Source organism: Oncorhynchus mykiss, chromosome 20 (genome assembly GCF_057628025.1).
Source record: "Oncorhynchus mykiss isolate SJ-2025 chromosome 20, ASM5762802v1, whole genome shotgun sequence".
NCBI lineage: Eukaryota > Metazoa > Chordata > Actinopteri > Salmoniformes > Salmonidae > Oncorhynchus > Oncorhynchus mykiss.
The window spans coordinates 40,261,912-40,289,238 of record NC_143041.1 but is presented as its reverse complement, the minus strand read 5'-3'; the positions used below and the strand labels follow the sequence as shown (position 1 = coordinate 40,289,238).

The following is a 27,327-nucleotide window of genomic DNA, read 5'->3' as shown; positions in this document are numbered from 1 at the left end:
AGTCCTAACTGGTACAGAAAACACAAAGACAGGAAACAATCACCCACAAACCCCAACACAAAACAAGCTACCTAAATATGGTTCCCAATCAGAGACAATGACTAACACCTGCCTCTGATTGAGAACCATATCAGGCCAAACACAGAAAGACAAACTAGACACACAACATAGAATGCCCACCCAGCTCACGTTCTGACCAACACTAAAACAAGGAAAACACACAAGAACTATGGTCAGAACGTGACACCTGTCTAAAATAAATAATGGATTTATTGTGAAGGCTATATTACATGGGTTTATTAGACTTTTTAAAATGTAGTTGTTCCAAAGGTCAGCATCAGTGGATGTGCAAAGAGATGATATATTAGTTTGTTAATTAACGTTGAATTACAGTGAGACCGACAGTTATTTGCTTGACAATCACCGGCTGACGAAATTGCGTGACCGCCAGAGCCCTAGTGGTGCGGTCTACCCAACGCATCACCAGGGGCACACTGCCTGCCCTCCAGGACACCTACTGTACAGCACCCGTCACAGGAAGGCCAAAAAAGTCATCAAGGACATCAACCACTTGAGCCACTGCCTGTTCACCCCGCTACCATCCAGAAGGCGAGGTCAATACAGGTGCATCAAAGGGACCAAGACTGAAAAACAGCTTCTATCTCAAGCCCATCAGACTGTTAAATAGCCATCACTAGCCAGCCTCCACCCAGTACCCTGCCCTGAACTTAAGTCACTGTCACTAGCCGGCTACCACCCAGTTACTCAACCCTGCACGTTAGAGGCTGCTGCTCTATGTACATAGTGTAATGAAACAGCAGGGAGCAGGTCTCGAACCCTCAACCTTCGAGCCCGAGGTCCGGCGCGCTATCGACTGTGCCGCAAAAGCATGCTCAAGCGGCAGAGTCGACTTCCGCGCTTATACACCCAGGGTCGTTACACTACTCCCTCCTTTCAAAGAGCGCGTCCTCGCGCTAGCTTGCGACTCTACGTCTTACAGGAACGCGCTCACCGGCCAAGCACACGCACTGTTGTGGATGCAAGGTCCGATCACTTCTGACACCAATGTAATGAAACAGCAGGGAGCAGGTCTCGAACCCTCGACCTTCGAGCCAGAGGTCCGGCGCGCTATTGACTGTGCCGCAAAAGCATGCTGGAACGGCAGAATCGATTTCCGCGCTTATAAACCCAGGGTCGTTACAATAGACATGGAATCACCGGTCACTTTAAATGGAACACTAGTTACTTTAATAATGTTTACATACTGTTTTACTAATTTTATATGTATATACTGTATTCTACTGTATCTTAGTCAATGCCACTCATCCTATTATTTATATATTTCTTAATTCCATTATTTTACTTTTAGATTTGTGTGTATTGTTGCGAATTGTTAGATACTACTGCACTGTTGGAGCTAGAAGCACAAGTATTTAGCTACACTCACAACTCACAATATCTTAGTCAATGCCACTCATCCTATTATTTATATATTTCTTAATTCCATTATTTTACTTTTAGATTTGTGTGTATTGTTGCGAATTGTTAGATACTACTGCACTGTTGGAGCTAGAAGCACAAGTATTTAGCTACACTCACAATAACATCTGCTAAATATGTGGATGTGACTAATAAAATTACATTTCACTAGATCCATGGATAGATAACAGAAGACCACAGGATTTTGGATTATCACTGATGCCGTGTCACAATAAATTAAATGCATGATTAATGCATGAGAAAATACATTTCCATGTGTCCTATCTGTGTTTGGAGTTCAAAAAAGTTTCCCCAAAATAGTTAGGGATAGTGATGAGGTATTAAAAGTATTATTGAAACATTAAGTGAAAGGTTTAAGGAAGTTAGTTAAAAACCTACAAATAACCTTTAGATTCCATTCTTAGAGTGTTAAAAAGTTCAATAATAACCATAAAACATTTTGAGAATGTTCGCATAATGTTATTTAATTACCTTCAAATAATTTCCGTTCTCAGAGCGTTAATAAAACCTCCCAGGCAAACTTTCAGGGAACCAGAGTAAAACATTCTCAGAACCTTCCTGCAACCTAAAAATTAACATTCCCAGATCAGGCTACATTTTCACTTCTGTTTTCAGAGCATTTAAAAAGCGTTTAGTTTTACCGGTCAGGAAACGTATGGCTTCATTGCCACAACCAATGTGAAACCAAAAACATACATTCCCACAACTTCCAAGGAACCAAATATGCTAGCTGGGTAAAGTGTGTGCGCTTGTGTGTCGTCCTGTAGGTGATCCTGTGTTTCTCTCCTGTGGGATCCACTCTGAGGGTGCGAGCCAGGAAGTTCCCTGCCGTGGTCAACTGCACCTCCATTGACTGGTTCCACGAGTGGCCAGAGGAGGCGCTGGTGTCTGTCAGTGCTCGCTTCCTCTCCGAGACAGAGGGCATCATGGTGAGGAAGACACGTTATACACCCCTCAACCCCCTTCCAAAACAATCCCTAGCCCCTTCCCTGAGTTGCCTCATCTAGCTTTTACTGTATTCCTGTGTGTACGATTTTCTCTCTCCCCCCAGCCCGAGGTGAAGGACTCTCTGAGTCAGTTCATGGCCTTTGTCCATAAGACAGTGAATGAGATGTCCAAGTCCTACCTGCTGTCAGACCGTCGCTACAACTACACCACGCCGAAGACCTTCCTGGAGCAGATCAAACTCTACCAGAACCTCCTGGCCGTCAAGAGGAGCGAGCTGCTGTCCAAGATGGAGCGCCTGGAGAACGGATTAACCAAACTGGAGAACACCTCTGCTCAGGTCAGATATACAGTATACCACCACTCACGCGGTCTGGGAGTTAGTTATCCACCTGCACTAAATGTAACACAAACAGGCTATTACATTTTATACTGTATCAATATCATATCTTAATTTTAAGATTTCTATATCATTTGTGCCCGTTCCATCTCTATCCGACTGTGTTGGGAAAGCTACTCATTCAAATTAGTGGATTCAGCTATTTCAGCTACACTCGTTGCTGACAGGTGTACTGTATAAAATCGAGCACATGGCCATGCAATCTCCATAGACAAACATTGGCAGTGGAATGGCCTTAATGAAGTGCTCAGAGACTTTCAACGTGGCACCGTCATCGGATGCCACCTTTCCAACAAGTCAGTTCGTCAATTGTGTGCCCTGCTAGAGCTGCCCCTGTCAACTGTAAGTGCTGTTATTGTGAAGTGGAAATGTCTAGGAGCAACCACAGCTCAGCCGCGAAGTGGTAGGCCACACAAGCTCACAGAACGGGACCGCCGAATGCTGAATTGCGTAGCGTGAAAACATTGTCTGTCCTCGGTTGCAATACAACACTCACTACTGAGTTCCAAACTGCATCTGGAAGCAACATCAGCACAATAAACTGTTCGTCGGGAACTTCATGAAATGGGTTTCCATGGCTGAGCAGCCGCACACAAGCCTAAGATCACCATGCGCAATACCAAGCGTCAGCTGGAGTCATGTAAAACCCACTGCTTTGGACTCTGGAGCAGTGGAAACACGTTCTCTGTAGTGATGAATCACACTTCACTATCTGGCAGTCCAACGGATGAATCTGGGTTTGGCGGATGCCAGGAAAACGCTACCTGCCCCGATGCATAATACCAACTGTAAAGTTTGGTGGAGGAAGAATAATGGTCTGGGGCTGTTTTTCATGGTCCGGGCTAGGCCCCTTAGTTCCAGTGGAAGGGAAATCTTAACAGCATACAATGACATTCTAGATGATTCTGTGCTTCCAACTTTGAGGCAACTGTTTGCGAGGTCCATACAGAAATGGTTTGTCGAGATTGGTGTGGAATAACTTGATTGGCCTGCCCAACATCAATGCCCGGCCTCACTAATACTCTTAGAGTGACGGGGTGGAACTAGTTATGGTGTTGAAAGCGGCATGGAGAGAGAGAGCGGAGAGGAAGGACTCAAGTAGCGGAGTAAACTATACAAATGGACATTACACATGGCGTATCACATTTAACAAACCAAACATTCAAATACCATTACTGTGAAACAAACAAGAAATAGGACAGAAAAACAGAAAACTTGAGCGTGCATAACTATTCACCCCCCCCTAAAGTCAATACTTTGTAGAGCCACGTTTTGCAGTAATTACAGCTGCAAGTCCCTTGGGTTATGTCTCTATAAACTTAGCACATCTAGCCACTGGGATTTTTGCCCATTCTTCAAGGCAAAACTGCTCCAGCTCCTTCAAGTTGGATGGGTTCTGATGGTGCAATCTTTAAGTCATTCCACAGATTCTCAATTGGATTGAGGTCTGGGCTTTGACTAGGCCTTTCCAAGACATTTAAATGTTTCCCCTTAAACCACTCAAGTGTTGCTTTAGCAGTATGCTTAGGGTCATATTCCTGCTGGAAGGTGAACCAGTCTCTAATCTCTGGAAGTCTGAAACAGGTTTCCCTCAAGAATTTCCCTGTATTTAAAGCCATCCATCATTCCTTCAATTGTGACCAGTTTCCCAGCCCCTGCCGATGAAAATCATCCCCACAGCACGATGCTGCTACCAACATGCTTCACTGTGAGGATGGTGTTCTCTGGGTGATGAGAAATGTTGGGTTTCCGCCACACATAGCGTTATCCTTGATGGCCAAAAAGCTCAATTTTAGTCTCATCTGACCAGAGTACTTTCTTCCATATGTTTGGGGAGTCTCCCACATGCCTTTCATGAACACCAAACATGTTTGCTTATTTATTTCTGGACACTCTTCTGTAAAGCCCAGCTCTGTGGAGTGTACGGCTTAAAGTGGTCCTATGGATAGATACTCCAATTTCCACTGTGGAGCTTTGCAGCTCCTTCGGGGTTATCGTTTGTCTTTTTGTTGCCTCTCTGATTAATTCCATTGAATAATGAATTTAATGGTGCGCCGTGGGATGTTCAAAGTTTCGGATATTTTTTATAACCCAACCCTGATCTGTACTTCTGATCTGTACCACAACCGTTTGGAGAGCTCCTTGGTCTTCATAGTGCCGCTTGCTTGGTAGTGCCCCTTGCTTAGTGGTGTTGCAGACTCTGGGGCCTTTCAGAACAGGTGTATATATACTGAGATCAGGTGACAGATCATGTGACACTTAGATTGCACACAGGTGGACTTTATTTAACAAATTATGTGACTTCTGAAGGTAATCGGTTGCACCAGATCTTATTTAGGGGCTTCATAGCAAAGGGGGTGAATACATATGCATGCACAACTTTTCCGTTTTTTCAAATGATTTTTTGAAACAAGTTCTTTTTTTTCATTTCACTTCACCAATTTGGACTATTTTGTGTATGTCCATTACCTGAAATCCAAATAAAAATCAAATTAAATTATAGGTTATACTGCAACAAAATAGGAAAAATGCCAAGGGGGTGAATATTTTTGCAAGGCACTGTACTTGGCTTGCTGACTAGCTGGGGTTGTGGGGTTAGGCAACGTTAACTAAAGCAAAAATATCCAGTTGCCTAACTGCAAACATGTTTGTTAAAACCAGATGAAGTGTGCACAAGTATTAACTAAAGAATGTAAAGAACACATGTATGGCACAACAACTATTAGCTTTCTTACAATGTGAGAAAGTTTTCCACCAGCAGTTGTCTGTTGCCTTCTACTTTGTTCCATCACCATTGTTTGCTATAAGGTGAGGGTGGTTGACTCGTGAAGAAACAAATAAATGTATGGATGAAACATGAAATACATTGTGGCCATAAGGATTATCTTGCAAGTTTTGACAACATTTTTGTTTGATTAGAGTTAGCAAGCTAGTCCCATGTGTAACGATTGTCTTCCACTTCTGATGAGGAATAAGAAGGATCGGACCAATACGCAGCGTGGTAAGTGTCCATGTTAAATTTATTCAATAACTGAACACTGAAACACAACCGAAATACATAGAAATACAAAACCTAGACTACAAAACATAGAATGCCAACCCCAACTCACGCCCTGACCAAACTAAAACAGAGACATAAAAAAGGAACTAAGGTCAGGACGTGACAGTACCCCCCCCAAAGGTGCGGACTCTGGACGCAAAACCTAAACCCATAGGGGAGGGTCTGGGTGGGCATCTGTCCGCGGTGGCGGTTCTGGCGCGGGACGTGGACCCCACTCCACTTTAGTCTGGGCCCACTTAGTTGGCGCCTTTGGAGCGGCGACCCCGGACTGGGGACCCTTTCAGCGGGCCCCGAATAGACGGGAGACTCTGGCAGCGCCGGAGTGAAGGTCGACTCTGGCAGCGCCGGTGTGAAGGGCGCACCCAGCCTGGTGCGTGGGGCTGCCACAGGAGGCCTGGTGCGTGGAGGAGGCACCGGAAGGACCGGACCGTGGAGGCTCACTGGAGGTCTCGAGCACCGAGCCTGCATAACCTGTCCTGGCTGGATACCCTCTGTAGCCCGGCAAGTGCGGCGGGGTGGAACAGACCGCACTGGGCTGTGCTGGCGAACCGGGGACACCGTGCGTAGGGCTGGTGCCATATAACCCGGGCCGAGGAGACGCACTGGAGACCAGATGCGCGGAGCCGGCTTCATTATTCCTGGCTCGATGCTGGGGACACCGTGCGCCTCACGGCATAACACGGTGCCTGCCCGGTCAACCTCTCGCCACGGTAAGCACGGGGAGTTGGCTCAGGTCTCCTACCTGACTTAGCCACACTCCCCGTGTGCTCCCCCCAATACATTTTTGGGGCTGCCTCTCGTCCCTGTTGCGCTGCCGTGCTAACTCCTCATATCGCCGCCACTCGGCTTTAGCTGCCTCCAGATCTTCCCTGGGGCGGCGATATTTCCCAGCCTGTGCCCAGGGTCCCTTACTGTCCAAAATCTCCTCCCAAGTCCAGGAGTCCAGAACCCTCTGCTCCAGGTTACCAAGCTGCTTGTTCCTTTTTTGGTGGGTAGTTCTGTAACAGTTGTCGTTGGTGGAAGAAGGAGAGGACCAAGGTGCAGCGTGGTACGTGTTCATGATCTTTTAATTACACTGAACACTAGAACAAAACGCAACAAACGAAACAGTCCTGTCTGGAACAGAGACAGAGACAGAAAACAACTACCCACCAAAAAAGGACCAATCAGCGTGGTAACCTGGAGCAGATTGGGAACCATACCAGGCCAAACACATAGAAATACAAAACCTAGACTACAAAACATAGAATGCCCACCCCAACTCACGCCCTGACCAAACTAAAACAGAGACATAAATAAGGAACTAAGGTCAGGACGTGACACCATGGGTGAGCCCATGCTATGTCTTTGCTCTGCTAGCCATACGCCGAGTGCGGCAGGAAATGCTGGTGCGTTTATTTATTTTTACAAAAGAGTGTAGAAAGCGGGTAAAATAAGTATTAAACAATATCATGCCTACGTCATATCGATATCAAACGAAATCGATATCATCGAATTATCGATATTGGTGCCCACCACTAGTCATTACTGTATTAGGCATTGGTACATTTATAACCCACCAAACTTGAATTTACCAATGAAGTTGACTAAGAACATATTCTCCTTTACACCAATGATGAACAACCTGCAGAAGTGTTGCACAGCGTTGTCTTCTGTCTCTGATGTGTGTGTAGTTGTGTTCTGTTTCTGATGTGTGTGTTCCCTCCACCAGGTGGATGATCTGAAGGCCAAGCTGGCCGTGCAGGAGGTGGAGCTCAAGCAGAAGAATGAGGATGCTGACAAGCTCATCGAGGTGGTCGGTGTGGAAACAGAGAAAGTGTCCAAGGAGAAGGTCATAGCCAACGATGAGGAGCTCAAAGTGCAAGTAATTGCCAAGAATGTGGGAGAGAAACAGAGGTCTTGTGAAGAGGACTTGGCCAAAGCAGAACCTGCCCTGTTGGCTGCCCAGGAGGCTCTCAACACTCTCAACAAGGTCTGGATGTGTGTGTGTGTGTGGGTTTTGGTTTCTAAAATCCCCAAATGTCCCCACAAGGATAAAACAAGGAAAATTCTCCCGGAGGGGCCATTTCCCACGTCCCCATGAGGACAAGGGCTATTTTAAGTTTAGGGGTTTGGGTTAGAATTAGAGTTGGGGTAAAGAGTTAGTGGTTATAGTTAAGTTTAGGGAATTTGAATGGAAATTCATTTTAGGGCCCCACGGTGATAGAACATAACGTGTGTGTGTATGTATGTATAGAGCTTTCAACACATTCTAGGATAGTTAACAAGAGGAAGGAATCGAGCATTGAAACTCCTGCAGTGAGCCGAAAATGCTGAAGAGTGTATGTATGTGTTGTTCAGTGAGTTAAGTGACTCTGTGTGTCGCATAACCGCTCTGTTCCCCCTGTACTGCAGAACAACCTGACAGAGTTGAAGTCGTTTGGCTCACCTCCGGAGGCGGTGGTGAACGTGATGGGTGCTGTGATGATCCTGATGGCCCCCGGAGGGAAAGTGCCTAAAGACAAGAGCTGGAAGGCTGCCAAGAACATCATGGCTAAGGTGGACGCCTTCCTGGATGCCCTGATCAACTACAACAAGGAGAACATCCCTGACACCTGCATTAAGGCCTTCCAGTGAGAAACACAAACCTAGCTGACATCCAAACACTTTAGCTGATTCATCAGGAAATCCTTATTTCTCTGAAGATTTGAGTCCCTTTTCCCCTTATTTTCTTTTATATCTTGTTGATGATAGATTTTGTGTGTATCTTCTTTTTATTCTCTGTGCAGACCGTTTAAGAACGACCCCACATTCGAGCCAGAATACATCCGCTCTAAGTCACTTGCTGCTGCAGGTCTGTGTTCGTGGTGCATCAACATTGTGATGTTCTACGAGGTGTACTGTGATGTGGAGCCCAAACGCCAGACTCTGGCCCAGGCCAATGCTGAGCTAGCCGCTGCCTTGGACAAACTCTCCATCATCAAGACCAAGATCAATGTGAGAGAATACAATAGAATTGTTACAAAACCGATTAACTAGCCTTCTAATATAGTTGCACTCGCTAAATCTAGGGGTCTTAGGCCTAGTTAACTGGTCTGTAACCTGATTTAAGATGTGCATCTACAGTGAGCTTCAAAAGTATTGGGACAGTGACATTTTTGGGGGACTCTTTACTCCAGCACTTTGGATTTGAAATGATACAATGACTAAAAGGTTAGAGTGCAGACTGTCAGTTTTAATTTGAGGGTATTTTCATCGATATCAGGGGAACTTTTTAGAAATTACAGCACTTTTTGGACATAATCTCCCCATTTTAGGGGACCAAAAGTATTTGGCGAATTCACTTATATATGACCGATCGGCTCGATTTGAAATGGTGTTTTTTACATTGGATAAAAGGAGAGACTCAGAGCTAGGACATGGTATATCATACACTACAGTGGGAACAATGGGAAAGTAATTCTGCATTGAAAGTTGATAAACGTGTAACCTCACTTTTGAAAAAATGGCCCTATCTATGTTTTGGTACCTACTGGAGAGCTCTTCTTTGTCTACACCCATTCAGCATCATTCCCACCCTCTTAAAAGCTTTAGCCCCACCCCTCTCTTTAAGGATTCACATGTGAGGCTATGTAGTAAACAACCAAAGATTTCAAGACTAAAGGCTGGCTTATACTATGGGTTTGTTCTAGAGTGTGCTCTGGGTGTTCGTAAATTCAGAGCGTTTCGCCTCTTGGAGCGTTCAGAGCGCACACTGGAAGCTCTGGCCAAAAAGTAGGGTTGGTCTGAGCTTTCTGACCCAACAACAGCAGTCAAGCACCCAAGCTAACTGGCTAACGTTGGCTAGCCTGCTAGCTACTTCCAGACAGAAATGAGAGAACAGCTCACTGACCATTTTACTCGCCCTAGACCTGGTTAGGCTGTTTTTATGTTATCCAGAGCGTTGGTGAATGTATCTGTGCTGCTGGCAACAATTTAATTATGCATTTTTTTGCCAATGTTTACACACAGCCATATTTAACGTTCGTAAATTCGTCAGTTATTCTGCGCTCTGGCACACTCAGATGAGAGTGCTCTGAAATCGGAGTAGATAGCCAGAGCGAATTTACCAGCCACGGCTATCAGTGACATCATAAACATTCTAGTGAAATAGTTACTTGCATAGTGGAGTCTTTTGTTTAGACATGTAGCTAGCTAGCTAAACAATTAACCATAATCCCAACTCATAACATTACTACCCTGCATGAATCTGCAGGTAGCTAACCAACCAGGTTCAATGTTAGCTAGCTAACATTAGGCTATAACTAGCAATGCAAATGGCTCTGAGATACAAATAATATTACTACACAGATCATACACGTAACGTTAGCTAGCTAGCCAGCCAGCTAACGTTAGCTAGCTAGCTAACAGTACACTTTAACTTGAAATTAAAACGACTTTCTGACAAAATTAGAAAAGCGTAATATCTGAAAATGTAGCTTGCTAGACTCTCTTACCCGTATACATGGATGGATGCTTCTCCCTCTCTTTGTCACGGTTGCCTTTAGTTGGAAGATGTAATCCGGAGATGTAATCCAAGCAGACCACCATAGTCCCTGTGCCCAAGAACACCAGGGTAACCTGCCTAAATGTTTACCGACCCGTAGCACTCACGTCTGTAGTCATGAAGTGCTTTGAAAAGCTGGTCATGGCTCACATCAACACTATAATCCCAGGAACGCTAGACCCACTTCAATTTGCATACTGCCCCAACAGATCCACAGATGACGCAATCTCTATTGCACTCCACACTGCCCTTTCCCATCTGGACAAAAGGAACACCTACGTGAGAATGCTATTCATTAACTGCAGCTCAGCGTTCAACACCATAGTGACCTCAAAGTTCATTACTAAGCTAAGGATCCTGGGACTAAACACCTCCCTCTGCAACTGGATCCTGGACTTCCTGACGGGCCGCCCCCAGGTGGTAAGGGTCGGTAACAACACATCTGCCACACTGATCCTCAACATAGGGGCCCCTCAGGGGTCAGTCCCCTCCTGTACTCCCTGTTTACCCATGACTGCATGGCCAAGCACGACTCCAACGCCATCATTAAGTTTGCCGACGACACAACAGATGTAGGCCTGATCACCAACAACAATGAGACAGCTTATAGGGAGGAGGTCAGAGACCTGACAGTGTGGTGCCAGGATAACAACCTCTCCCTCAACGTGATCATGGACTACAGGAAAAGTAAGGGCCAAGCACGGCCCCATTCTCATCAACAGGGCTGTAGTGAAGCAGGTTGAGAGGTTCCTTGGTGTCCAAATCACAGCCTGGTATGGCAACTGCTCAGCCTCAACAGCAAGGCACTACAGCGGGTACTGCATACGGCACAGTACATCACCGGGGCCAAGCTTCCTGCCAGCCAGGACCTCTATACCAGGCGGTGTCAGAGGAAGGCCCTAAAAATTGCCAAAGACTCCAGCCACCCTAGTCATAGACTGTTCTCTCTGCTACCGCATGGCAAGCTGTACCGGAGCGCCAAGTCTAGGATTAAAAGGCAGCTTCTAATGGCTACCCCCCCATTTCTACGCTTCTGCTACTCTCTGTTAATTTACCTCTACCTACATGTACATACTACCTCGACTAACCTGTGCCCCTGCACATTGACTCTTTCCCGGTACCCCCTGTATATAGCCTCATTACTGTTATTTTATTGTTGTTCTTTAATTATTTGTTATTTTTCCATTTTTAATTTTTAATTTGTTTACTTCAGTTTATTAAATACTTTCTTAAAACTTATTTTTCTTAACTGCATTGTTGGTTAAGGGCTTGTAAGTAATCATTTCACTGTAAGGTTGTATTCGGCACATGTGACAAATACAATTGTATTTTATAAAATTTTTGCTCAGTGTGAGTTGAATTTGAAATCCTGCAACACAAATAGCTGAGTTGATCCCACAATAGAGTTTAGTTTGCTGAGACCCGCAACGTAAAAATATTTATTATAGTTCATCCAACTTCGGTTCTCTTGGCGTAATGGCTAAGGTATTGGGTTGACCGTCGCTGGACCAGGTCGGGGCTACCCATCGAATTCGCTACATTGGTCCATGGAGCTTAAATAATTTAGCTGATGATATCCTTGCATTGTTAAATTGAGAGGACTAGAAATCAAAAGTTGAGTCAACTTTAAAAAATCAAGGCAACCAGCTACAATACGATTTCTAGTTTACTCAACTTTGACAAATGTGTTGAGACAATCCAGGAATGTATGTTAGCAGAACTTTCTTATTAAGTTGAGTGAACTAGAAATCATATTGCAGCTGGTTTCTTTGATTTGACTCAAGTTGACATAAACTTACAGTGTAGAATAGAATAATTCCATTGTGAAACAGAAATGTTGCTGTCTTTCTATTCTCACCCTCCCGGTCTTATTATCCATGAAAGAGGGATGTTGTTGTCTTGTATTTAGCAACTGAATGCTAACCTGGCCAAACTGACATCGGAGTTTGAGAAGGCCACATCGGACAAGCTGAGGTGTCAACAGGAAGCAGACGCCACCAATCAGACCATCTCCCTGGCCAACAGGTGACGTGCAGCTACAGTACAGTACAGCACTGCACCACAAAACACAACCACAGACATGGGATGACACTCACTGCCTGTGCCTTCCTGGTTTAAATTCAAACTGTGTCTTTGAACATTTGATTCAGTATAAGTATAGAGATATTTTAATATTTTTAGAATTTGAAATTATATCTTTGATTTAATAAGATTTAGTCTACCATCTTTGATAACTGTCATATTGACACCTGGTGTGACTGTGTCTCTCTCTCTGGCAGGCTGGTGGGAGGTCTGGCCTCAGAGAAGGTGCGTTGGTCAGAGTCGGTGGCCCAGTTTAAGATCCAGGAGAAGACTTTGAGTGGGGACGTCATGCTCATCTCTGCCTTCGTCTCCTACGTGGGCTACTTCACCAAGAAGTACCGCATTGAGCTCATGGACAAGTACTGGCTGCCCTACCTCAAAGAGCTCAAGGTACACCACACACTCCTAACACTACCTCAGAGAGTTCAAGGTAACCAGCAAAGTGATGCAGATGTAGTATACTGTAGTAATCTCCTGTTCCAACCCTCCCTCTCCCAGGTCCCCATCCCGATCACAGAGGGTCTGGACCCCCTGATGCTGCTGACAGATGACGCAGACATCGCTGCCTGGAGCAACCAGGGCTTGCCTAGTGACCGCATGTCCATTGAGAACGCCACCATCCTGTGCAACACGGAACGCTGGCCGCTCATCGTGGATGCCCAGCTCCAGGGAATCAAGTGGATCAAAAGGAAATACGGAGACAACCTTAAAGTCATCCGGCTGGGACAGAAAGGGTCAGTCCTTCTCACACACAGTCCTGATAGAGTAGCCAGTGTGTGGTCTTGTTGACCAGGCATTGATATACTACCTATCCTGTGTGTGTGTGTGTGCAGGTACCTGGACAGCATCGAGAGCGCTGTGTCTAACGGAGACACTCTGCTGTTAGAGAACATCAGTGAGAATGTAGAACCCGTCCTGGACCCTTTACTGGGCAGGAACACCATCAAGAAGGGCAAGTAAGTCATCATCACCTCTATATACCACTTACAGCCCTCTGACACCCCTCCCTGGGCCACTATGACTCCTCACAATGTCTGCATCCCATATTCCCTATTTAGTGCACTACTTTTGACCTGGTACTAATGCGATATATATTATTTTGACCAGTAAAAAGTAGTCCACTGCTTAGGGAATACAGTGCCATTTCGGACACACACAATAACTCCACATAGGGCAGGGATGTCAAACACATTTTCCTTGAGGACCACATTCGGTCTTCACTGAGGTCCGGAGGGCCACACCTAAAATGTATTATATTTCTTTGCCATCCAATAAAAACAAAATTGTCCTCCAGTCTCTCTCATGCATTCTGTCTGGCAGGTACATCCGGATAGGAGACAAGGAGGTAGAGTACAGCCCTAGCTTCCGTCTCATCCTGCACACTAAGTACTTCAACCCTCACTACAAGCCTGAGATGCAGGCTCAGTGTACGCTCATCAACTTCCTGGTTACCAGAGACGGGCTGGAGGACCAGCTGCTAGCCGCCGTGGTCGCTAAGGAACGGCCAGACCTGGAAGAGCTCAAGGTGACAGAAGCCGTTTTTATACCTAGAGCTAGCATGCGTCCTTTGTTCTGATCTGATCTACATTCTGATTGTAGCTGTTGCATCTACACATGGTAGTAAAATGTCTCTTATCCGTCCACTGTGTCCACATTGTGACCAGATATCCTCCCTGTATGCAAATTATTTGACAGGTATTCTTCTACTCTTGTAAGCTTGCGTTTATACAAGCAGCCCAATTCTGATATTTCTTTACACTAATTGGTCTTTTGACCAATCACATCAGATCTTTTAACATCAGATCTTTTTCAAATCTGATTGGTCAAAATACCAATTAGTGAAAAAAATTTCAATTTGGCCGCCTGTATAAACGCAGCCTAAGATATCTCACAATGCCTGTCTGCCTACTTTCGGACGTGGTTGGGAACATCTAATCACAATGTCTTTTAGTTGTCTACACCTGTAGACAGGGGTGTAGAGTGTGGGGGAGTGGTGCTCCCTTACTTTTTCCAATTTGAGAATACTTAGAGGTGGCAAAACTATTTCTGGAAAAGTATTCTGATAAATTCCAAATCAAATATATTAAATAACCACTCAAATTCCATTAAAAATGAGAGAATGACAAACCAAATAAATATTTATAGCAGCATAGAGTTAGGTAAATGATGGTTTTTTCTCCCTGTCTTCTCTCTGGCGGTGGGGAGAAGAATAAAGAACTGTAGGCTATGGCGGAGGCCATGCTGGGTGGCGAGCTCTTTCGGTCTAACTTCGAAGCGCACTTTGAGCAGGCCAAATCCAACTTAACAAGAACAGCAACAGACAGAAAACTCTATGAGGGGTTTGTTAAAACGGCTGTCCTCAAAACGGTTTGTTATGGACTTGGGCCGTCTTGTCTTAAATTCAGTTTTCAATGGTCTTAAAAAATGTGACCGGAGATGAATACAGTGTTTCCTCTATGTTGTACAGCTGCTTAATTGTTGCCACCAAGACAACATCTGGGGAAAAAATGAACATCAAATCATAGCTTACTCCTACCGAGGCGTATTTTCAAGGTGCTAAAGAGCTCCCACATGTAGCCTACAACTCTGTGTGTGCATGTACCACTGTAAGTCTGCTGTTGCCAGATGAGAGAGCACAGAGAGTAAGGTAGGCTACTTCAAGGTCTCAGAGCGAGTGACGTCACCAATTGAAACGCTATTAGCGCGCACCCCGCTAACTAGCTAGCCATTTCACACCGTTAACACTAGGATGGCAACACATACATTCTAAGTGATTTCAATGAGCCTTTCTCCAATCTTATTGTTTTATACTGTTCAATTAAACTTCAACCAAAACAAGTTTCAGCACTTCTGCATTTCCTGCACTCAGTTGCAGTGGTGGAAAAAGTACCCAATTGACATACTTGAGTAAAAGTAAAGATACGTTCATAGAAAATTGTAAAAGTGAAAGTCACCCAGTAAAATTCTACTTGAGTAGAAGTCTAAAAGTATTTGATTTTAAATATACTTAAGTATCAAAAGTAAACGTAATTGATCAAATGTACTTAAGTATCAAAAGTAAAAGTATAAATAATTTCAAATTCCTTATATTAAGCAAACCAGATGGCACCATTTTCTTGTTTTTTTTTTTCATTTACAGATAGCCAGGGGCACACTCCAACACTCAGACATAATTTACAAACAAAGCATTTGTGTTTAGTGAGTCCTCCAGATCAGAGGCAGTAGATGACCAGGGATATTGGGGCGGCAGGGTAGCCTAGTGGTTAGAGCGTTGGACTAGTAACCGGAAGGTTGCAAGTTCAAACCCCAAGGTACAAATCTGTCGTTCTGCTCCTGAACAGGCAGTTAACCCGCTGTTCCTAGGCTGTCATTGAAAATAAGAATTTGTTCTTTACTGACTTGCCTAGTTAAATAAAGGTAAAAAAAAATATATATATATTTTTTTTTTTACCTTTATTTAACTAGGCAAACCTTTATTTAACTAGGCAAGTCAGTAAAGAACAAATTCTTATTTTCAATGACAGCCTAGGAACAGCGGGTTAACTGCCTGTTCCTGTTTTTTTTTTCTTGACAAGTGTGTGAATTGAACCATTTTCCTGTCCTGATAAGCATTCAAAATGTAACGAGTACTTTTAGGTGTCAGGGAAAATGTATGGAGTAAAAAGTACAGTATTTTCTTTAGGAATATAGTGAAGTAAAAGTAGTCAAAAAACAAACCCAAAAAAGTACAGATACCAAAAAATAAAATACTTAAGTATGTATTTTTACTTAAATACTTTACACCACTGCTCAATTGAGATAATGTCCACACTGCCACATAGGGCTACATGGACAAATAATCTGGTACATATTTTTAACCAAATGTTGCAATTGCGATTTGACTTGCGATTTCAAGAAAAACTGTTGGAATCATGGAAATAGAATGACTATTCTAATTCTATAGTTAGGATATAATAGTGAGCACTTTTAGTAGTGTTTTAGTAGTTTTAGTAGTAGTAGTAGTTGTTTGAGATGACAACGAATTAAAATGCCAGGGAGGTTATTGTGACAGGGTAGGAAATAAAGTGTTTCCTAGGGGACCCTATAAGCTTTGGCTACATTGCATGTTTTCTCTTAGTTACTTCATGTAGCTAACATATTCTTGCTTTGGATATTCCTCTTTGATTTAGAAGATACTGTTGCATAAACCACATGCCGATTTAGGTCTACACCATCACTAGTATTTTCAGGCTGTATTAGCTAGCTACGTTTGCTCTTACTCAGTACATTTATTAGCTAGCTAGCTATTAGCATTAGCGACTAACAATTATCATCTCACAAGATTTAGGGCAACTTGCTAAGAAAAGACGAACTAGCTGTTTGCTGATGTAAGAAACACAAGCTAATAGTGTCATTGTAGAACACTAGTGGATTTATAAAAAAAACAGCATTGTTATCAACATTTTTGCATGTGCTGCATTGACCATGCAGACTAAACGTGTCTCGTGGTTGAGGAACATCAAATGCGCTCCTTGAGTGACAGGGGGCATGGCTAGGTCTGTGTGGAAAGTGGCGCGAAGAGAGATGACTGAAGTAGCGAAGTAAACTATAAACATTGACATTACACATGGCATATCACATTTAACAACCAAATATTAAAATACCGGTATAGAAGGTAAAGTAAAAATCCAAACCGGTCCATGCATCAATACCGGTATATCATAAAATATGGTATACTGCCTACATGGTTCTCACCCCCTTCCATAGACTTATACAGTAATTATGATAACTTCTGGAGGACATTCTCCAACCTATTAGAACTTTTGCAGCATGAACTGACATATTGTCCACCCAATCAAAGGGTCAGAGAATTAATCTAGTACTGAAAGCATAAACTACAGCTTCTAACATTGTGGCAACAGTTTGGGGAAGGCCCTTTCCTATTTCAGCATGACAATGCCCCTGTGCACAAAGCGAAGTCCATACAGAAATGTTTTTTCGAGATCGGTGTGGAAGAACTTGGCTGGCCTGCACAGAGCCCTGACTTCAACCCCAATGAACACCTTTGTGATGAATTGGAACGCCGACTGCGAGCCAGGCCTAATCGCCTAACATCATTGCACAACCTCACTAACGCTCTTGTGGCTGAATGGAATCAAGTCCCTCGCAGCAATGTTCCAACATCTAGTGAAAAGTCTTCACAGAAGGGTGGAGGCTGTTATAGCAGCAAAGGGAGGACCAACTCCATAAAACCCATGATTTTGGAATGATATGTTCAATGAGCACGTGTCCACATACTTTTGGTCATATAATGTATCTGCAAATCAAATTTTGCAACAATATGATCCATAAGGAAGGCTACTACATTCACCGTATTCTTATCGGCAGACTCAACAGCCTTGGTTTCTCAAATGACTGCCTCGCCTGGTTCACCAACTACTTCTCAGATAGAGTTAAGTGTGTCAAATCAGATGGCCTGTTGTCCGGACCTCTGGCAGTCTCAATGGGGGTACCACAGGGTTCAATTCTCGGGGAGACTCTTTTCTCTGTTTATATCAATGATGTCACTCTTGCTGCGGGTGATTCCTTGATCCACCTCTACGCAGACAACATCATTCTGTATACATCTGGCCCTTCTTTGGACACTGTGTTAACAAACCTCCAAATGAGCTTCAATGCCATACAACACTCCTTCCGTGGCCTCCAACTGCTCTTAAACGCCAGTAAAACTAAATACATGCTTTTCAACCGATCGCTGCCCGCACCCGCCTGCCCAACTAGCATCACTACTCTGGACGGTTCTGACTTAGAATATGTGGACAACTACAAATACCTAGGTGTCTGGCTAGACTGTAAACTCTCCTTCCAGACTCACATTAAGCATCTCCAGTCCAAAATTAAATCTAGAATCGGCTTCCAATTTCACAACAAAGCCTCCTTTACTTACAAATAGAACTAAATGATTTTTACAATTTAACATGGCTAACCAAAATAAAAACTGTATGGTTCTTCAAAAGGTTCTTTGTAGAACCTTTGAGATCGAGAAAGGTTATTTATAGAACCATTTTCATAAAGGTAAAGAACCCTTTGCTAGAACCGTTTTTTAATGATTCTTTGTCGTTTAGGAAAGGGTTCTTTATTGCACAATAAAGGTTTATTTTAGAACCTTATGAGCATGGTTCTTTATAGTACCTTCAAATAAGGGTTCTATATAGCACTCCAAAAGGGATCCGCTATGGTTACAAGCCAAATAACCCTTATTTGGCACTGCAGAACTATTTTTGTGTGTGTGGAGAGGGCAAGCCAAATCAAGCAATGAAAAATGATATCCAATATAATTGATATGGTTTGTGACACAAAAAAAAGTCAGTTCCCCTGTCTTCAAGTGGATTTCTTCAGGATGAGTGGTAGGTGGTGTGGCTCCGGGGTGAAGTGTTGGGAACCACACAACCTGATCTAGGATCAGCTTCTACATTCCCCAACCGTTTTAACCATTAGTGGGGAAAATGCAAAACTGACCCAAGATCAGCATCTAAGCGCACCTTTAATCTACTCCGGGTGCTGTGACTAACCTGTCCCCGTTGCTCTGCGATGTGTATATAGGCTGAGCTGACCAAGCAGCAAAACAACTTTAAGATTGTGCTGAAGCAGCTGGAGGACTCTCTGTTGGCTCGCCTCTCGGCTGCCTCCGGAAACTTTTTGGGAGACACCGCCCTCGTAGAGAACCTGGAAATCACCAAGGCAACCGCCACCGAGATCGAGGAGAAGGTACACACACACGCAAACACACTTACCTCTAATGATGGTCTATTATGGTGTGAAGGTGAGTGGAGAATGTTTGGGTTTGTGGCCTTCAGGTGCGCGAAGCGAAGATAACAGAGGTTAAGATCAACGAGGCCAGAGAGAACTACAGACCTGCATCAATACGAGCTGCCCTGCTCTACTTTATCCTCAACGACCTGAACAAAATTAACCCCATCTACCAGTTCTCCCTCAAGGTAACACTTCACAGGACTTTAGAATCACACTCTCAATACTCAATACTTTATTATCAACCTCTAAGTACTAATATTTGATGAAAACTTGGTTTTGTGTGTGTGTGTCTGTCTGTGTGTGTAGGCTTTCAGTGTTGTGTTTGAGGTGGCCATCATGCTTACAGAGCCGGCGGACGAGGTGAAACACAGAGTGAACAACCTGATAGACCAGATCACCTACTCTGTGTTCATGTACACCAACCGCAGCCTGTTTGAGAGGGACAAGCTTACCTTCATCGCTCAGGTTGCATTCCAGGTCAGAAAACACACCAGACAGACTAGTGAATAGGGTGCCCTATGAGCCCTGGTCAAAATTAGAGCACTAAATAGGGAATAGGGTACCATTTGGGATGCAGACAGAATGACTTTTGACAAAATAGGAACTTACAGAATCAAAGTGACATTTGGTGACACACATAGGCCCATATACTTACGTAGAACATTTCTGCTTGGTGGATGAGAATACTATTTATTTGTGTAGATCTTGCTGATGAAGAAGGAGATCAACCCTACTGAGCTGGACTTCCTCCTGAGGTTCCCGTACAAAGCTGGCCTGGGCTCTCCGGTTGACTTCTTGGCCAACCAGGGCTGGGGTGGCATCAAGGTGGGCACAGCGCAAACACACACACTCTACACTCTCAGAAGAAAGAGTACGGTTAGAGTACAGTATTGTAAACAGGGGTACAAAAATATCAACATTTGCATAATGTCCTTTCAGAGGTACACATATAATCTCACATGGTACTGTGCTGTACCTTTTAGGTTACATGTGCTGATAATCTATTATAATAGTGTATAATTTTTGTACCCAATATTTTGAATATAAAGGTACAGTCATCACACACACTCAAAAGCCTCACCCATTATTATAATATTTCCCAGCATGCTCTATTGCAAGTACATTTTTTAGAATTGTTTGTTTCAATGTGTGTTTTTGCATGCACATTGATTGATCTTATGCTACACAAAGATAAATGAGAAAAGAGAAGGGACCCCACACTGCTCTTGATAGGATCACTGCTCTTTAATAAGCTTTACGTAACAGCCTGAAAAGCCCTGACGAAGGCCGTAAGGCCGATACATAAAGCTTATTAAAGATCATTGATACAATCAAGGGCAGTGTGCGGGTTCCTGCTTTTTTCTCATCTTATTCAACTGTTAACATGCACCTGCAAAAAAGATAGCTCTCCACAGTAAGTGGAGCTTCATAAGTAAATTATCAATATGAAGCAATTGTTACATACCAAAAGACCAGTAGACCTATGCTAGTAATTTTTACCACCATTGCTGGTGAGCTTGAAAAGTAATGTGTTCATTTTCTTAATCACCACATTTTTTTGGAGCTGCATATTTATTTATTATGGCAATCCTCTTTCACGACATGTTGACGTTTGTGCTGCACCGGAACCTATAGCTGTACAGCAAATCAACAATCTGTTGCTAGCTCACCCCTGTGTTGATTGACAGTTTGCTGGTCCAATCAGAGTGCCCAGTGTGCGTTTCACTTGCCAATCTGTAGCGTTTTTTTTGCAAGGGCGATGCTGCTGCTACTGGCTCTGGCTGCGTGTAGATTAATCCACGTAGCCAAACCATATACTTGATGAATCTATTATGATCAAGATGAACAATCAAGCATGGAGCAATCAACTATTCAGTGACCACTCGTGCCCTGTGGGTTGGGGCATTGTTATCCAATGGGGACATAGCTATGGTAGCCAAAATAATGGCCTGCCCAGCATTTTTGTACATGACCCAAAGCATCCCAAATGAAAATATACTATAGTATACAATGGTATTAATTCTATAGTATTTACTGTAGTGTTTTTGTGGAATTTACTGTAGGATTCACTGTATAGTTTTTTAATACTGTAGTATTTACAGTTAATTATAGTAGAACTACTGTAGTAAGAGCTGAAGTATATACTATAGTAATTAATGTAGTGTTTTTGCGGATTGTAGTGTACTGTAGTATTTTTGCAGACATTACTGTAGTATTTACTATAGTGTTTTTGTTTTATTATCTTTGACATATAAGTGGGCTTTCTCCTTCAGGAAACCTACTGGAGAAATACTAAAAGAGTAAAATTTCCAGACTGTAGGTAGGTAGGTAGGTAGGTTATACTGGGGTCTGAACAGATAGTTCCGAGCTTCTGCTCTTTTCTATAACCTGTAGGGAACACAATCTATGGTCAATACTTGGCATTTAGCTTTCTCACTTATGGGTGGCACAAATTGTGAAATGGGGGAGGGGAATGGGCATGGTATATGCAAATTAAATACTGTAGTATTTACTATATTTAAAAAAGTGTAGTGTTTTTGCTGACTATAGTATACTACAGATTGCTTGTCACGGTCGTCGTATGAATGAGACCAAGGCGCAGCGTTCCACATATTTTAATAAACGGAAACTCACTAAACAAAACAAATAAAGAACAAACAAAACGCTATACAAAATAGTGCTGACAGGCAACTACACATAGTCAAGATCCCACACTAGAAAGTGGGAAAAAGGGGTGCCTAAATATGATCCCCAATCAGAGACAACGATAAACAGCTGTCTCTGATTGGGAACCATATCAGGCCAACATAGACATACAAAAACCCCTAGACCTACAAAACCCCTAGACATACAAAAACTAGAGTACCCACCCTAGTCACACCCTGACCTAACCAAAATATATAGAAAACAGAGATATCTAAGGTCATGGCTGACATTGCTATAGAATTCTATAGTAATTACTGTAGTATTCTATAGTAAACTGTATTATTTCATGTGGGATGATGGGGTGTTAATTGCTTAATTAACTCAGGAACCACACCTGTGTGGAAGCACCTGCTTTCAATATACTTTGTGTCCCTCATTTACTGAAGTGTTTCCATTATTTTGTCAGTTACCTGTATGTAATGTGTTGTCATAAAGAGTTTAATTTCAATGATCAAATATTAACTTAGTGAAGGCTACAGAACTGAAAGCCACAACCATGTCTCAGTCACTAGCAAAAACAGTTATGGGTGGTACTGGTAACTCAGATTTACTTGAAAGACATCCTGGGAAATATGCAAAAAGCCTTTACACCCTACAGTGTTAAAACAACACCCAAAAACCTTTTTGCCACTTAAAAGGAACAAATTACCTTGTCAATGTGGTGGTACCCTAAAAGGGCAAGGGTACGTTGATGTACCTATAACTAAATATACAAATTACATACCACTACAGTGACAACCATTTGTACACCTTTATTTCTGAGAGTGTACAGACAATCACACACACACACTCTACTGACACACACTATCCACCTGCATAGCTGAGTAATAGAGGTTTGTGTATGTATGTGTGTGTGTCAGGCCCTGTCGGAGTTTGATGAGTTTAAGAACCTGGACCGGGACATGGAGGGATCTGCAAAGCGCTGGAAGAAGTTTGTTGAGTCGGAGGCTCCGGAGAAGGAAAAGTTTCCTCAGGAGTGGAAGAACAAGACGGGCCTCCAGAAACTCTGCATGATGAGGTGTATGAGACCGGACCGGATGTCCTACGCAGTCAGGTACAAGACACACACACATACACCAGTGTAAAGGAAGCAGATGTTTGTTCTGGTAATGTTGAGTGTTTGTTCTGTGTGTTGTAGTACTTTTGTGGAGGAGAAGATGGGTACAAAGTACGTGGAAGGGAGGAGCGTGGAGTTCGCTGTATCATTTGAGGAGAGCAGCTCGTCTACTCCCATGTTCTTCATCCTCTCCCCGGGAGTCGACCCCCTCAAAGATGTGGAAGCTCTAGGTATGTGCACGCACGCACACACACACACACACACACAAACTTGCTGTAGGACCTTGAACCCTAATCTGTTTCATGTCTAACCTGCCATCCTGTCATTTGGTCCAGGTAAGAAGATGGGTTTCACCTTTGACAACGGGAAGTTCCACAACGTGTCTCTGGGTCAGGGCCAGGAGGTGGTGGCCGAGGCTGCTCTGAACATGGCAGCTAGAGAAGGACACTGGGTTATACTGCAGGTACACTGAATGGGCACCACTTACTCCTTACTCACAGGCTGGAGTTTAAACAGCGTGCAAGTTATTGTCTTCATCTCAAATCGAACCCTATTCAACTACAGTGGGGCAAAAAAGTATTTAGTCAGCCACCAATTGTGCAAGTTCTCCCACTTAAAAAGATGAGAGGCCTGTAATTTTCATCATAGGTACACTTCAACTATGACAGACAAAATGAGAAAAAAAAATACAGAAAATCACATTGTAGGATTTTTAATGAATTTATTTGCAAATTATGGTGGAAAATAAGTATTTGGTCAATAACAAAAGTTAACCTCAATACTTTGTTATATACCCTTTGTTGGAAATGACAGAGGTCAAACGTTTTCAGTAAGTCTTCACACACTGTTGCTGGTATTTTGGCCCATTCCTCCATGCAGATCTCCTCTAGAGCAGTGATGTTTTGGGGCTGTTGCTGGGCAACACGGACTTTCAACTCCCTCCAAAGATTTTCTATGGGATTGAGATCTGGAGACTGGCTAGGCCACTCCAGGACCTTGAAATGCTTCTTACGAAGCCACTCCTTCATTGCCCGGGCGGTGTGTTTGGGATCATTGTCATGCTGAAAGACCCAGCCACGTTTCATCTTCAATGCCCTTGCTGATGGAAGGAGGTTTTCACTCAAAATCTCACGATACATGGCCCCATTCATTATTTTCTTTACACGGATCAGTCGTCCTGGTCCCTTTGCAGAAAAACAGCCCCAAAGCATGATGTTTCCACCCCCATGCTTCACAGTAGGTATGGTGTTCTTTGGATGCAACTCAGCAGTCTTTGTCCTCCAAACACGACGATTTGAGTTTTTACCAAAAAGTTATATTTTGGTTTCATGTGACCATATGACATTCTCCCAATCTTCTTCTGGATCATCCAAATGCTCTCTAGCAAACTTCAGACGGGCCTGGACATGTACTGGCTTAAGTAGGGGGACACGTCTGGCACTGCAGGATTTGAGTCCCTGGCGGCGTAGTGTGTTACTGATGGTAGGCTTTGTTACTTTGGTCCCAGCTCTCTGCAGGTCATTCACTAGGTCCCCCCGTGTGGTTCTGGGATTTTTGCTCACCGTTCTTGTGATCATTTTGACCCCACGGGGTGAGATCTTGCGTGGAGCCCCAAATCAAGGGAGATTATCAGTGGTCTTGTATGTCTTCCATTTCCTAATAATTGCTCCCACTGTTGATTTCTTCAAACCAAGCTGCTTACCTACTGCAGATTCAGTCTTCCCAGCCTGGAGCAGGTCTACAATTTTGTTTCTGGTGTCCTTTGACAGCTCTTTGGTCTTGGCCATAGTGGAGTTTGGACTGTGACTGTTTGAGGTTGTGGACAGGTGTCTTTTATACTGGTAACAAGTTCAAACAGGTGCCATTAATACAGGTAACGAGTGGAGGACAGAGGAGCCTCTTAAAGAAGAAGTTACAGGTCTGTGAGAGCCAGAAATCTTGCTTGTTTGTAGGTGACCAAATACTTATTTTCCACCATAATTTGCAAATAAATTCATAAAAAAATCCTACAATGTGATTTTCTCGATTTTTTTTTTCATTTTGTCTGTCATAGTTGAAGTGTACCTATGATGAAAATTACAGGCCTCTCTCATCTTTTTCATCTTTTTAAGTGGGAGAACTTGCACAATTGGTGGCTGACTAAATCATTTTTTGCCCCACTGTATATAGGCCGGAGAATAGTAGGTTCTTATGTAAATGTTTTATTTTTTGCCTAATTCCATACATTTTTTTCCCCCAAATTCCATTTTCTCCATTTAGTTTTTTCAGGTTTTCACTCTCAAAATCACACTTTTTTAATAGAAAAACAACAACATTGTCTGTTCTAAGTCCACAACCATACTTAAACCAGATCAGGAGACCTCTTTTGAGGTTTGGGAAAAATCTAAGAAATGTTCATTTTTGGATGTTGATGCCCTTTAATTCAAGTGTGCACCAGCAAGTTACTTGTTTGGTTAGTGGTGTTTCTGTAGTGCACATGTAATTGCAGAGTTTGATAAACAAATCGCCACTGCATTGATGCAAATAATCATAATATTGTTCTGTCAGGCCCACATAGACTACTCTGTAGTTAACATTTAATTGTTGAAGGTTATCATTGGCATCATCACTAAAGGCTACTAGCCAGCAGATCCGACCCTCTTGCTTACAGCTAGATTTGGCCAGGCTTCCTGTGTATTATGAAATCAAATCAAATGTATTTATATAGCCCTTCGTACATCAGCTGATATCTCAAAGTGCTGTACAGAAACCCAGCCTAAAACCCCAAACAGCAAGCAATGCAGGTGTGAAGCACGGTGGCTAGGAAAAACTCCCTAGAAAGGCCAAAACCTAGGAAGAAACCTAGAGAGGAACCAGGCTATGTGGGGTGGCCAGTCCTCTTCTGGCTGTGCCGGGTGGAGATTATAACAGAACATGGTCAAGATGTTCAAATGTTCATAAATAACCAGCATGGTCGAATAATAATAAGGCAGAACAGTTGAAACTGGAGCAGCAGCACAGTCAGATGGACTGGGGACAGCAAGGAGTCATCATGTCAAGTATTCCTGGGGCATGGTCCTAGGGCTCAGGTCCTCCGAGAGAGAGAAAGAAAGAGAGAATTAGAGAGCATATGTGGGATGGCCAGTCTTCTTCTGGCTGTGCCGGGTGGAGATTATAACAGAACATGGCCAAGATGTTCAAATGTTCATAAATGACCAGCATGGTCGAATAATAATAAGGCAGAACAGTTGAAACTGGAGCAGCAGCACGGCCAGGTGGACTGGGGACAGCAAGGAGTCATCATGTCAGGTAGTCCTGGGGCATGGTCCTAGGGCTCAGGTCCTCCGAGAGAGAGAAAGAGAGAAGGAGAGAATTAGAGAACGCACACTTAGATTCACACAGGACACCGAATAGGACAGGAGAAGTACTCCAGATATAACAAACTGACCCTAGCCCCCCGACACATAAACTACTGCAGCATAAATACTGGAGGCTGAGACAGGAGGGGTCAGGAGACACTGTGGCCCCATCCGAGGACACCCCCGGACAGGGCCAAACAGGAAGGATATAACCCCACCCACTTTGCCAAAGCACAGCCCCCACACCACTAGAGGGATATCTTCAACCACCATCTTACCATCCTGAGACAAGGCCGAGTATAGCCCACAAAGATCTCCGCCACGGCACAACCCAAGGGGGGGCGCCAACCCAGACAGTAAGATCACATCAGTGACTCAACCCACTCAAGTGACGCACCCCTCCTAGGGACGGTATGAAAGAGCCCCAGTAAGCCAGTGACTCAGCCCCTGTAATAGGGTTAGAGGCAGAGAATCCCAGTGGAAAGAGGGGAACCGGCCAGGCAGAGACAGCAAGAGCGGTTCGTTGCTCCAGAGCCTTTCCGTTCACCCTCCCACTCCTGGGCCAGACTACACTCAATCATATGACCCACTGAAGAGATGAGTCTTCAGTAGAGACTTAAAGGTTGAGACCGAGTTTGCGTCTCTGACATGGGTAGGCAGACCATTCCATAAAAATGGAGCTCTATAGGAGAAAGCCCTGCCTCCAGCTGTTTGCTTAGAAATTCTAGGGACAATTAGGAGGCCTGCGTCTTGTGACCGTAGCGTACGTGTAGGTATGTACGGCAGGACCAAATCAGAGAGATAGGTAGGAGCAAGCCCATGTAATGCTTTGTAGGTTAGCAGTAAAACCTTGAAATCAGCCCTTGCTTTGACAGGAAGCCAGTGTAGAGAGGCTAGCACTGGAGTAATATGATAAAAATG

The 27,327-nt window shown here is 43.6% G+C and overlaps 2 protein-coding genes and 1 non-coding gene across 3 annotated transcripts in view; 1 reads left to right on the top strand and 2 right to left on the bottom strand.

The window, feature by feature from the left end:
* LOC110499416 (dynein axonemal heavy chain 17) overlaps positions 1-27,327 on the top strand; it is an 85,829-nt gene that overhangs the window by 45,630 nt on the left and 12,872 nt on the right. Inside the window, exons 53-69 of the mRNA XM_021576549.3 lie at positions 2,268-2,429; positions 2,552-2,785; positions 7,618-7,878; positions 8,301-8,518; positions 8,675-8,882; positions 12,341-12,456; positions 12,711-12,903; positions 13,012-13,247; positions 13,347-13,469; positions 13,834-14,038; positions 19,096-19,260; positions 19,350-19,490; positions 19,612-19,782; positions 20,008-20,130; positions 22,872-23,065; positions 23,150-23,298; positions 23,404-23,531. Of these exons, the coding sequence (XP_021432224.1) occupies positions 2,268-2,429; positions 2,552-2,785; positions 7,618-7,878; positions 8,301-8,518; positions 8,675-8,882; positions 12,341-12,456; positions 12,711-12,903; positions 13,012-13,247; positions 13,347-13,469; positions 13,834-14,038; positions 19,096-19,260; positions 19,350-19,490; positions 19,612-19,782; positions 20,008-20,130; positions 22,872-23,065; positions 23,150-23,298; positions 23,404-23,531 (3,027 nt within the window). The remainder of the gene's footprint in view (positions 1-2,267; positions 2,430-2,551; positions 2,786-7,617; positions 7,879-8,300; positions 8,519-8,674; positions 8,883-12,340; positions 12,457-12,710; positions 12,904-13,011; positions 13,248-13,346; positions 13,470-13,833; positions 14,039-19,095; positions 19,261-19,349; positions 19,491-19,611; positions 19,783-20,007; positions 20,131-22,871; positions 23,066-23,149; positions 23,299-23,403; positions 23,532-27,327) is intronic.
* On the bottom strand, positions 21,561-21,614 carry LOC118942471 (U7 small nuclear RNA). Its single transcript, XR_005038407.1, has one exon. It is a non-coding gene; the product is annotated as a U7 small nuclear RNA (small nuclear RNA).
* The window catches only part of LOC110499417 (CDP-diacylglycerol--glycerol-3-phosphate 3-phosphatidyltransferase, mitochondrial), a 43,471-nt gene continuing 41,609 nt past the window's right edge, over positions 25,466-27,327 (bottom strand). The window contains exon 10 of the mRNA XM_090213073.1: positions 25,466-26,389. The gene's annotated coding sequence lies outside the window, so the exon portion shown is untranslated. The remainder of the gene's footprint in view (positions 26,390-27,327) is intronic.